The 12,304-nt window shown below is 37.8% G+C and overlaps 1 protein-coding gene across 5 annotated transcripts in view; it reads right to left on the reverse strand.

Annotated features, from left to right (window-relative positions):
• SPIDR (scaffold protein involved in DNA repair) overlaps positions 1-12,304 on the reverse strand; it is a 208,194-nt gene that overhangs the window by 66,810 nt on the left and 129,080 nt on the right. For all 5 annotated transcript variants that reach the window (XM_030011353.2, XM_030011352.2, XM_030011351.2 and 2 more), the window contains 2 exons: positions 5,863-6,073; positions 3,377-3,627 (listed from right to left, as the gene is read on the reverse strand). In XM_030011353.2, the coding sequence (XP_029867213.1) occupies positions 3,377-3,627; positions 5,863-6,073 (462 nt within the window). The remainder of the gene's footprint in view (positions 1-3,376; positions 3,628-5,862; positions 6,074-12,304) is intronic.

Genomic DNA, 12,304 nt, shown 5'->3' on the forward strand with positions numbered 1-12,304 from the left:
CTGGCAAGAGCAAAATCCAAATTATACACTGTTTTATCCCAGGAACACAAAGTACAAGGCCGACGCAGTGAGTCAGACACCTCAGCGCCAGTGAGCTCAGGTTGACAGGAGTCTCTTTGGGATCCTCGTATGTATAAGCCACGCCTTTGTCAAAAAGAGTCAAAATAATCGGGTTTAGACAAACATGTGTTGTGTCATTAGCAAAAGTATCTCTCTCATCAGAGGGGAAAAGGCAGGAAAAAGTATGCCAGGAATGCTGGAAATGGGCAGACAGTCACAGCGAGTCATATTTTCTTCTTTTTTCTTTTTCCCCCATGAAACTCCTTCAGCATGAAAAGTCCATTTGTGAGAGCAGTTAATTACGGGGGGGAAAGGCAAATAATTCAACAATAATGCAGGGCACGTGGGACCAATTTAAGTACGACAGAAGCCGGAGAACTTGTCAGTCTCTGTAATGATTTCTCAGCGTTCTCTGAAAATGCTTTAGATACTAAACAGACTTAAACCCATCAGACATATCCACTTGTCTATCAGTAAAAGGCCGTATTCTATATGTGTGTATTTATGAACAATAAAAGCTAGATGCATATAGGCATTAGTGTAATTTCTATGCTTTACTGGTGTTAGTTCTAACCAGTTAAACGAATCCATTTCCTTACAATGAAAATAGAGGTTTCTCCCACAGTTTGCCAGTCTCCTCCTAGAAACTGGATGCCTTGAACAAAATGCATCACTTCCCTGCTCCACATTTAATTTCATGCCTCTTTTCAGCTTACTGTGTTTTTTATGCTTCCCTGTGGCAACAACATCTAGGTTATTGTGGAGTGCTACAAAAGAAGATACACAATAAAACAGCCTATCTAAAATACAAATCAATTAACTATTCATCTACCTTGATATCTAATTAGCAACCTTTGTTTATGAAACAATGAATTATCTAACTCATCTTGCCTTATAAAATACAAACTTTCATGGCAGTTTTACTTTACAAAAAGAAGTTTGCAAGGAAAAAAAGAGGGTATTTTAATTACAAAAGAATGAACCATCAGTTGGTTCAAAGGACTGCCAGAAGGCGTTGGACCCTTTTGCTCACTATCAGGTGACAGACACAGACATTTTTGATAGAGGAGAAAAGTCTCATGTGGATGCTTATCAGCCATGGAAATAGCAGCTGATAAAGCAGTATGAAGTGTTTTCCATTCCTCAGTCTTTAAAAGAAGTGTTCCTTCTCTTCTTTGCAAAAGAGAAAGTGAGTTGATTTTTCTCCTCAGGATCCAAAAGACAGTCCGATAGCTGCAAACAACAGCAACCAAGCTCTTTTCTGAGCTGGGACATCTATAAAATTTGAGGAACTTCCAAGAGGCCAGTTTAACAACTGCACGTGAGAATACCCAGCTACAGCACGTACTCAGAAGCAACAGACTCTCATTTTTTTAATTTTATTTCTATTTCAAGTTTGACATAAGAAGTGCAATCTGAGATTTCTGTTTTCTTTCACCCCATTCCTGTGAAGGGTGTGGGCTCACGCAGGTTAACTACCTCAAATTGTGTGATTGCAAGTTAAGTATACTTTTGGTTAAAATTGGAAATGAAATATGGAGATGGTATTACCATTTGAACTCTGCTAGAATTGATGTTGTTAAAAATCAGCTTGAATAATAGACTGTCAGCTGCCCTGACTTTTGATAAAATGTAGCCGTCTGGAAGAAAATCTACATGGAGGAATACTGTCCTCAAAATCACATATTGATGTGGGGCTGGTAAAGTACTTTTTCTCTCACTTTTTAAAAAAAATATGTATTATAGCAAGAATGAATTAAATATAAAGCAATGAGTTCACACAACAAGATGTACCAAATACTTTTTAAAAAATAATGCAATCTAAGGTCAATATAACTATATGTAAAGAAGCTTTTAAAAAATACTGGGAACAAGGCTGTTGATAATTACTTTCCTGTGGGTGATAACTGAGCTTGCATTTTTGGAAAGAACAATCTTCCTAAATTCCTTCTGGAGGAATTTTATTGATCAATGAGTGCTGTAAATTATCCAGTGGCTTACAGGGTAGCAAGAATTGGGAGAATTCCAGTATTTCAAAATCTCAGGAAGAAGGACCTGTGAGTATGCTACTACTAACCAGCAGGGTGGCTTAGAGGAACTCAAATTCTTCAAACCTTTGAAGAATCCCTTCAAAGCCTACTGCAAATTACATCTGGAGAGTTCTCAATGGGACCTTTTAAACTAATTGCACATCTCCATTCAGGTCCTAAACTCTGTAGGAAGAGAGATCTCCTAAAGTCCTGAAATGCTGAACGTAGAAGCTTTATATAAGCTCTGCCACTGTAACTCACTTTAATAATCTTCCTGTGTGAAAACAAAATCGAATGTACCTTACCTTTCAAAATTTTAAGCCAGCATGAACCAAAAGTTAGTGCAAAACCAAAGGAAGTAAGCTGAATAATAGACACAGTGATCTCAGACCCAGAGTTGCTGAGAAAGACTTTGAAATCAGTCTTTGGTCTCAAACCTTGGGGATCATAAAAGGAGAAGGAAAGGATTCAACAGTTCAGTACTGGTCATAAGGGAAAACTGTGTCTGGCACATCTTTTGTGCTTAAGAAAACAAGGTCCCATTATTGATTCCCTACACCAAAACCAGACCAGTGTTAGGATGCAAAGACTAAAACAGAAGAGGCTAAAACCACTGGTCTAAAGCTGTATGCTCCATCAGTTTTGAGTATAAGATTTCTACATTGGTGTTAATGTTTTGACACCAGATCACCTTTTACTGCAGAGGAGCTGAACTGCTGTGACCTCCAGATTTCCAGAAGTCAACAGGAGCTTTTTCCAGTGGCTTCATAATGGAAGTTTGCATGTGTACACCTATGTTTCTCTAATGGCACCTGTGCAAAATCCCCATTTTAGAAAAGCCTTTCGTTTCTCCATGTCTCTATGTATTTCTCTTCTGTTTCAAAAGACCACTCTATAAGCATAACTTACTAGCAGAGCATACCGGAGACTGAAATAGGTAAGTGGGAAGTAACAGTTATTCTGTGAAACTCAAGGAACAGTATAAGATGTTGATGATTATCACTGGTTTTAAATTAACCTCCCATTAATTTGTTTTAAATCTTCCTGTCATCTGCTGATGACATGAACTATAGACAGATCCTTCCCTCCTCTAGGCAGGACTACTTGTGTGTCACGCTATACCTATTAAAAAACTACACCACTTCCATCAAGAGCCCAGCGCCTTGCTGAGCGTGCTTACTCCCTGCGAGCTGACAACTAAGAATGACATTTCCAAACTCCCTCCTCTTTGGTTTCTCATATATCACAACCTCAACAGGAAAATTCCCATGCATCCTATTACTCACCTAACATTTGGTGGATCTGAATTTATGATGGGTATTGCAGAAAGAGGCTTGTTTCCTTGAACATGGCTTCTGTAACCTTCTCTTGCAGGCAAACAGTACACCCTTTGGATAATGACTCGTACTTGTGCTTCTCTCCATCCCACTGCTCCCTGGCTTTCCACCATTTCAAGCAGAGAATCATTAACAGCACTCCGTGCTAAGGGATGCTGTTTTGAATCACAGTTGTTATGGATTTGCGGAGCACAAGAAACCTGGTGAAGGAAAACCCATTAACAGAAACATTTCAGGGGACCTGGAAACTATGTAGTGCTAGAGAGTAAAACTTCAGCAGGAAAAATCACTGCAAAAAGTGCAAAATCCGTTTCAAAATACTTACTGCACCTAAACTAACTTACAGACTAATAGCCAGTATTTATTGTGGATTTTTAACGAACACTCAAGAGAATTAAGCACACAGTGCTCTCCTGTATTTAACTGGTGCTCTGGATTGAGCTAACTCAATCCATGAGAGATGAGGGTGACACCAGCAGGAAAACAGAACTGATACTAGTATTTATGATTCTTCCCCTTGAACTGAGTTTCATTTTTAGTTCTTTGATGTTCTGTTCCTTCCTCTTCTAAAAAAGGGGTAAAATCCATCTTGAATGCTTCTGGACTTTCAGATTAAGTTGAAAATAACAGGTGTCTAGTTTTATAGAACAGTAAGTTAGTCCTCAGACTTACACATTTCAATGTAAAATGTTTCAGTGTAAAAGAATTAGATGATTAATGAAAAGTATAAAACTTCAGAAGTACAAACCTTAATTTATTCTTTTGCTACTTCCAAAACATATTTTGTGAATAAAATCTTCCAAACTTTTGAAATAAATTTTATTAATAAAATTATGCTACATTTTGCCTTAATCTAAATGAGTAATTTCATAGAATCATAGAATGGTTTGGGTTGGAAGGGACATTAAAGATAATTTCGTTCCAACACCCCTGCCATGGGCAGGGACACCTTCCACTAGACCAGGTTGCTCAAAGACCCATCCAGCCTGGCCTGGAACAATTCCAGGGATGGGGCATCCACAACTTCTCTGGGCAACCTGTTCCAATGCCTCACCACCCTCACAGTAAAGAACTTCTTCCTTGCATCTAATCTAAATCTGCCCTCTTTCAGTTTAAAGCCATTACCCCTTGTCCTATCACTACATGCCCTTGTAAAAAGTCTGTCTCCAGCTTTCTTGTAGGCCCCTTTAGGTACTAGAAGGCTGCTATAAGGTCTCCCTGGAGCCTCCTCCAGAAGTAAATTAATGTCATTAATTTTGATTTTAAAATAAACCTCTCTTAGTAAAACTTGCATGCAAGTATAGACTAACATAGTCTATATATATAGGCTCCTTCCCAGCATGAGCCAAATTTCTATTTTCACAATGAAACCTGTTTTTATAAAAAGCTGGGTGCCAAGAAAGGTTTTCAGAGTATTACAGACTGTGCCATAAGCATTATCTACCAGTAGAAAAGGAGAATTTGCAGTATTTAAAAGAAAATTGTGGTATGACACTACCCTTTGTCTACAAAGCGGTTGCAATAAAACTTGTCTACTGAGATTTAAATGAAGTGGTTTTGTTGTTAGGAACCATGAGGGGAACAAGTAAATTGTTCTGGTTTTTTAATACCACAGTAGAAGCTTTTTAGAAGGTAGAGTTGAAGCAAGAAAGGAGATTAGCATTTGATTTATGTAACTTTTTCATTCCCAGACCTATAATGGGAATTATTTATAAGACAAATACAACTGTTGACACTCAGTGTTGTTCATCAAACTTGTAGGGTCAAGCTTCTCAAATATTAAGAATGATTTTGGGTGGCCAATATAAAGCCTTAACAAGAGCCTTACTTTCAGAAAGTGCTGGCACAGACTATCAGAAAACCAGATCCCTTAAAATACCTCAGCTTGTACAACAACAGCTAGATACATGCACAGTCAGTTGTCATTTTAATATAAACAAAGTCAAAATAGGAAAGAAAACAAATTGAAGGGGCGGGAAAGGGGGGTGGTGTTACCAATTGATGCTTTAAAGAAAGCATAGGATCGATTAGGAAATGAGTTAAGAAATAGGAGTGGGAAAAGGGAATATTTCTTTGAAATAATAAGTTGAGTGAGTTAGCAGAAAACAGATTTTCTTTCAAATACAGCTTAGCTATTCAGCTATAAAGAATAAGAGAAAAAACAATGAAAAAACAAGCTACAATTACTATTTAGCACAGTAGTGAGACTTCAGCAAAATAACCTCACAGCAGTTCAGCATTTGGATGGGCCAAAAGCCTCCACTAAGAAAATATTATTAAAATAAACACTGCATATAATTCAGCCTTGGTTAAATGAAAGAGGAAACTGAACAGGTCAGTAATTTAGAATTATTTTTTTTTTTTGGTTATGATTCCCGAACATCTGCTCACCAACTTCTTACCAAGTGCTAAACTGTGAACCAAATGGACCTTACCTGATTATCTGAAGATTCCTGGTGTAACTCATCATCAAGGTCATCTAGACTGAATGTCTGTGCCAAAGATGTAATATTCTTCCTAATAAGCATCTTTGTAAGACCGTATGTCTTCTCTCTCATTTCTGAATGCTCACTGAGTAGCACCTTCTGACTAAAATATGTATGCATGATAACAGGAACATCTGCATTTCTGAGAAGCAGTTTTTGCCTGGAAAAAAATAATTTAAGTGGCATCAGATCCATTACAAGTTAAACTACCAATAAGCACTATTTTAAAACATGTGTTGTATTTCTCTCCCCTTTTTTCTATAGTTACCACTAAAACACTCAAAAGGTGTATTATCCAAATTGCAAATAACCCACCCCATAGATATATTCAGCTTGGATCAGCCCTGTTAGCTCAGGCATAGCCCTGGGTGAGTGGAGCTCCACTGTATCCAGGGACAAATTACACCTGGAAGCCTGCTGAGCTGATGAGCCCCATGAACCCCACCTGGTTTCACACAAATGCTACTTGGTGTCTCTGCGTTGTCAGTGCAGAACCAAGAGCACCAGGAACCCCTGCATACAGTTACTGAGGTAAAAGCCATGAAAGAAAGATTATTAACCCTGCTCTGTGTTAATTCAGAGCGATGGCTCTGCTAGACCCAGCCTGGCCCTTGCAGACCAGGACAGCCATCTGGTGAGTGCTTCCCACCGACCCGAATTCATTCTCACTGCAGCCAGCAGCAAGTAGTATTCTTCCACTTTCTCCTTTCTTTTTCTAAAAGCAAAGTCTTATGCTTTTTCCTATGATATGCTGTATATTATTCTGCCTGTGTGTTTGCTGCTGTCATAAATGTGCTCTCCAAGACCCAGTTTTGGTTTCTAGTGCCAATGTAAATTCCCAAACAGCTTCACATGCAGCAATTTCTCACCTAGCAGGTTAAGGTAACAGTTGCAGAATTGCTAAACACATGATAATTTAATGCCAAAGCATGTCTTGATGTTGGGATTTTTTCATATGCTAGTATCATGATCATACATTTAAAAATACGCTTTTTATGCTCACGGGATACAAATCTAATGAAGTCAGCTAACAAAAACAACCAGTAATCTCATTTTCTAGAGACCATCAAAACAGAAACAAAATTCACTTAGTGACTTTATTGCAGGCTGGTTTTTTCTACTATTAGATTTTTATCGCTTGGGAGTAAAACAAGGCCTCCTGCCTTGGCAGCAAAGCTGAGTTGACCTGAGTTCAGAAGTAACCTCAGGACTTCAGTCTCTAGACTGCTCAACAGTCATATTACGGAGATGAAGCAAGTTTTCAAATCTATGACAGTGTTTGTCAAAATGCAACCATGCAAAGTTAAAAAGCAAAGCAAAACAAACCAAACCACTCAAAAATACTTATTTCTGATATCAGTCCATACAAGATCTTGACCATGGTCTGTTTTATAATAGACTCCTTCATTCTCTAGGGAATGGATAGCTAAATGGAAATGAATGCATTCATATTTTCAAAGGCATAGGAAGAGTTGCAGCAAGTTACTAAATATAATCCCCGTTTTTTATAATTAGGAAAATAATGCAATGGGAAGATTATCTCTGCCATTTAGAAAAAAAGTATACATCCAAAACTAAGCTTGCAACTTAATAAAACTATGAATCATACACTAAATTATAAAAAAGATGTATTAATTCTATCTGCAAACACTCATGAAGTTATGATTTGAAATAGAAAATTCATGAAAAGTTACAGCATAAAACTAAGCACTGAACTTCACTACAATGCCTTACTGCCATCTGTGAGCTCTTCAGATCTAAGCGAGCAGTAGTCATCCCCAAGGTACACCGAGTCCCTTGAATCCAGGTGAATTTGCTAACAAAGGTCCCAGTTAAGAAGAGCATGACAGTAGCTCACAAGGCTGCCAAATGGACATTGCCTGATAATTTTCTGCATTACAGGATTAAAAATGAGGAATTTGCTTCATCAGCAAACCAAGACATCTCTGTTCTTATGAGATTTTTAAACTGTCACTACCCCCTTTTTTCTAAAGAACAAAAATATATATAAAAGTTTGCTGCAGATCTCAGAACAGTTCGGGCTGTCTTTATATGCAGATGTGGAATGAAAATTTTAGCACCTACTTTCTTCAGACGTCTATGTTCAGACCCAAAGTAAACAGGAAATCTCTCTGAACACGAGACTGTTACGTCACTAATGTCAGAAGAATGTTTGCTTGATCTAAATCATCTCATTCTCTAAAAAAATACTGACGTTAGTAGCAAATCATTCGCAGGAACTCTGAGGTTTATGGTTTTATTTTTATTTTCCTGTGCAGATATGTAATCAGCTTCTTTTTTTTTAAAGGCAGGTAGGCTTTATTGATACCCAAATTATGTGTTTCATGGGTTTGCTATGCCTATGCATTCCACATGCCTCGAGTACTTTTCTAACCACCAAGAGCTTTCTTGGCTCAGTTTTCATCATATCTTTACACAGGTAATGCATAAATTAATGTCTACTTGGCATTTCCAAGCAAAAAAGGGACATATATACACTTTCAGGAGAAGCCCTCCATTTCTTACCTGCAATGAGTTCACTAAAAACACTCTCCTTAAGGAATCATTTGTTTTAGACCTGCATAGGTGTCCACAGACTTAGCAGTAACTCTTCAGCTAGGTCAGAGGAATAATCACAGCAGTCTACTTAAATCTTCCCTATTTCTCAATGGATGGATTCCTCCCAATAGGAAATGAAAAGGACCAGCAATCAATAGAAATAATAACCAATTGAAATGAAAGAAGTAAGAAAAACATTTGTAATAAGCTCACTATTTTTGTACAGGTGGGTGGCTAAATGTAACTATTTTATATTTATATATACATATAAATATATAATATATAAAATAATGTATATTATCTATATATAATACATAATAAAGATATATAATATATATTATTCACAAGTTTTTTATATATATATTCTTCAATACAAATAATATAATTATTAATATAATATGAATTAATTGAATGAAAACTCTATCCTTTTCCAGAAATTCTTCCTAGTATTGCTTAGCTCAAACAAGCTCTGCAGGATGGGAACTTTGATCATGAGCATGGCAGAAAACTCTGCATTGCCATTGTATATTGCTCATACAATTCTCTTTGCAACAAAGGCAACCATGTTAGAAACACACACACATGCCTTAATTCTTTTTGTCTGCTTGAAAGATACACACTAGGGCAAAGAAAGCCAATCAAGCTGGAACAGTTTGGGAAAAAAAATCATTTCCCCAAGCAATCCCTGTGGTCCTGAGCTGCATGTGTTGCCCCTGTGCCTGAGACACCATAACTGACCACCTCAACCTCCTGTATCTGTACCAGCTGCAGATTCTCTACAGCCAGAAGTAGCCCTACTTCTTCTGTACAATACGGAATACACTCTGTAGCATCCTCTTAACAGAGAAAGTGTTAAATGGGCATTTCAAGTCTTCTGTGACATCTCTTAAATTTCTTCTTTCCTATCTGCTTCATTATATTTAAGCGCTTATTTTCAAAGAATGAGAAACATCACCTCATTCAGCAAAGCACACAGAGACAATGGAAAGAAAATAAAGTTCACTACAGACTTAAAAAAAAAAGAACCTCTCGTGTACTCTCTGATTTTCTTCTTGCTCAGCAAAGTATATTTAAATGTTGGATTAGTAGTTGACTTCCTTAATAACTGCCTTTAGAGGAAAGGTCATTTGTAATGACCTGAAGTAGAGACTGTGAACATTTTATACTACAGGGCATTTTTTTTCCTGGTATGTAGACAATCAGCAATTGCTGTAACTGGTCACATGCTGCAGGAACATGAGGCAATAATGTTCTTTTTTTTCTTTTCTAGCAGCAGCTTGCTTCTCTCTCCAAGGACGTGGCTTGCTTTTTCTCTTCCTCCCTCCTGTGATGAAATGGCTATCTGGCAGAGTAGAAGCAGGAGATGTCCTTGCCTACTTCTCTGCTAATCGTGGTCTATCACCATTCGCAATACGAAACACTGCAGAAACTTACAGCACGGCTCAGTGTCAAGTAGCTGAAGTTTCAACTTGAGGCAGGGTCTTAATCCTGCTGCCGAATAGTCGGCAGGTTTGCACTGCGGTCTGCCCCGCACAGCCCATCCACAGGCTCAGCCAGCGAGAAGTTGTGACTCTACGGCAGCAGCTAGCTCACAAACCACACGCTTCCGCTCAGTTCTGCTGACATCAGACAGCGGTGCTGGTTCATGAACTTGAGATGACTCTGGATCACTTTAAATTAGAGAATGTATTTTTTTGGTCTACTATCCCTGGGTATTTTATTGGACTTTTTTCTTTTCTTTTACAAAGTGTAAAATGCCTGGAGCATCTTTTTGAAGAGTACATTGCATTAACTGAACACTCGTAGCATTTCAATGACCTACAACATGCACTGTAGTTATGAAACAGGCTAATTTCAAGTCTCAGAACAATGATTTCTGTGTAAAGAAGATTTAACACCCACCAAGTAGAACAGTAGTAGTACATGCAGGATAAGAGCGTGCCAGAGCCTTACACTGCTGCCCAGAAGCATAACGAATCATCCCCATAGGAACCCCATACAGGGCCCATCCCTAACTTCCTAGGAATTGCTTATTTTGTCCAATATGGAGGAAGTTGGTCATGCTGCCTCTCGCTTGGGGTTGAGTCCCATATGCAATGTTTTACCTGTGAAAAATTGTAACATGTCCAAGAAATGCCTGAGCACCTAAATAATGATAGTAATTTAAAAAACCCAACAAATTTTCCAGGTCCAGACAGATCTCTGCCCACCTACCACCCAAGGACAATAACTATCTCCCCAATATGTAGCACAAATCAAAAAGCCATTTGGAACAGATCTACCTTCTGCCATGCCTAGAGATTGCCCAAACACAGAATTTTCATCCATGAGTGAGTAATCTCACCACTCGTGAGACTCCATTAGCGTCATTTACCATCACTTGAACGATCTGTATGTATGCTGTGTTTGCAAGCTCACACTTTCATAATGCAAAACTTCTTCCACTGCCCCAACCTCGAAGATAGAAAACAAAAATCAGCTGGTTATCTCTTTCTTTGAAATTATCTTATTCAAAGCAACAGCTTATTGTGGAACAAGTTCTCAAGGCTGATTGTACTCTTTTCTCCATGAAGAAATAATATTAACCATCTAGACCAATGTCCAGAGTCATATATGTCAAATACACAATTCTAAACTGTGTCAGGTTTCCAAAGAAATGTAGCTTCAGGACCTCAGAATAGCAGGTCTGCAGAAGATGTAACAATAAAAAGCTACTCAAACTGTGTCTAAAATGTCTACTTTTAGAATATGATGCATTTTATTTGTGAATAGCTAGATATTTGTTTTGTTCCCTTGCTGGAAAAATATTTTGTCTGAGGACTTATTCCATGAACACAAGACACAAAGAAAAGAATACACACCTATTAAATGTACATATTGTTATAACACACCTATTAAATGTACATATTGTTATAACCCAATCTGTTACCATTTGTCACTCAACCATAAATAAAAAGCAGACGCTAAGGGAATTAGTAAAACAACACAAGTAATGAAAAAAAATCTTCTCTATTGCAGCACAACTTCTTTCTGCAAAATAATATTGTACTTTGCAACAAAATTACTTGTAAACCTAAGAAATCACTCCAGCAAGAAATTATGGTACACAAAGCCAACATTTTTATCACTGTATCATTTTACTAATTTCGAAGTAATCATATGAACTAACCACTGGCTTGCCATAGTACTGCCTTTTGAAATGTGACACCCTGTAGCATGAAAAAAAGTTGTATGGAAATTTTCACATTTAAGAAGAGCTCTGCTATAAAAAGCTTGTGGTTAACATTATGCACTATTATATCACACACCCAGTGCTCTCACCTCCGCAGGGAGGTGCACCGTGTGTTAACTGAAGAGGATGTACAGGTCTTCTGATGTACAAAAGCACCGATGGATATCAAAGCAGATCTCATCCACCTCCAGGAAATTACTGTAATACCAGGCTTTACCAAGACTGGAAAGTAGGGAAGTTTCTCAGAGCTCTCCAGCCACTTGCTTCAGCTACGAAGAAAGCACCTGAAACTTCTAGCATTCTGGACCACAATTTATCATGACAAAGCTTGACCTTTGGCACCACCAAACATAAAATTCCACTCACAGGCTGCGCTTACATACAAACTGGCATGAAAACAATCTCTTGAGCTCGTTTGGGGAATCTCTACTTTCGAGAGAATCTCCTAAAAATTACTCCAACTGTGATGCTGAGATTTTTTTAATACCTAACACGTCAGGCACAAAACAATTTTTAAAAGATGTAAAGTTCTATTATTAAAAAACCTGCACACAATAAAGCATTAAACGAGAAAGTTGCTTTAAAAACAAAACAAAACCA

This window comes from Aquila chrysaetos, chromosome 4 (genome assembly GCF_900496995.4).
Source record: "Aquila chrysaetos chrysaetos chromosome 4, bAquChr1.4, whole genome shotgun sequence".
Taxonomy (NCBI): domain Eukaryota; kingdom Metazoa; phylum Chordata; class Aves; order Accipitriformes; family Accipitridae; genus Aquila; species Aquila chrysaetos.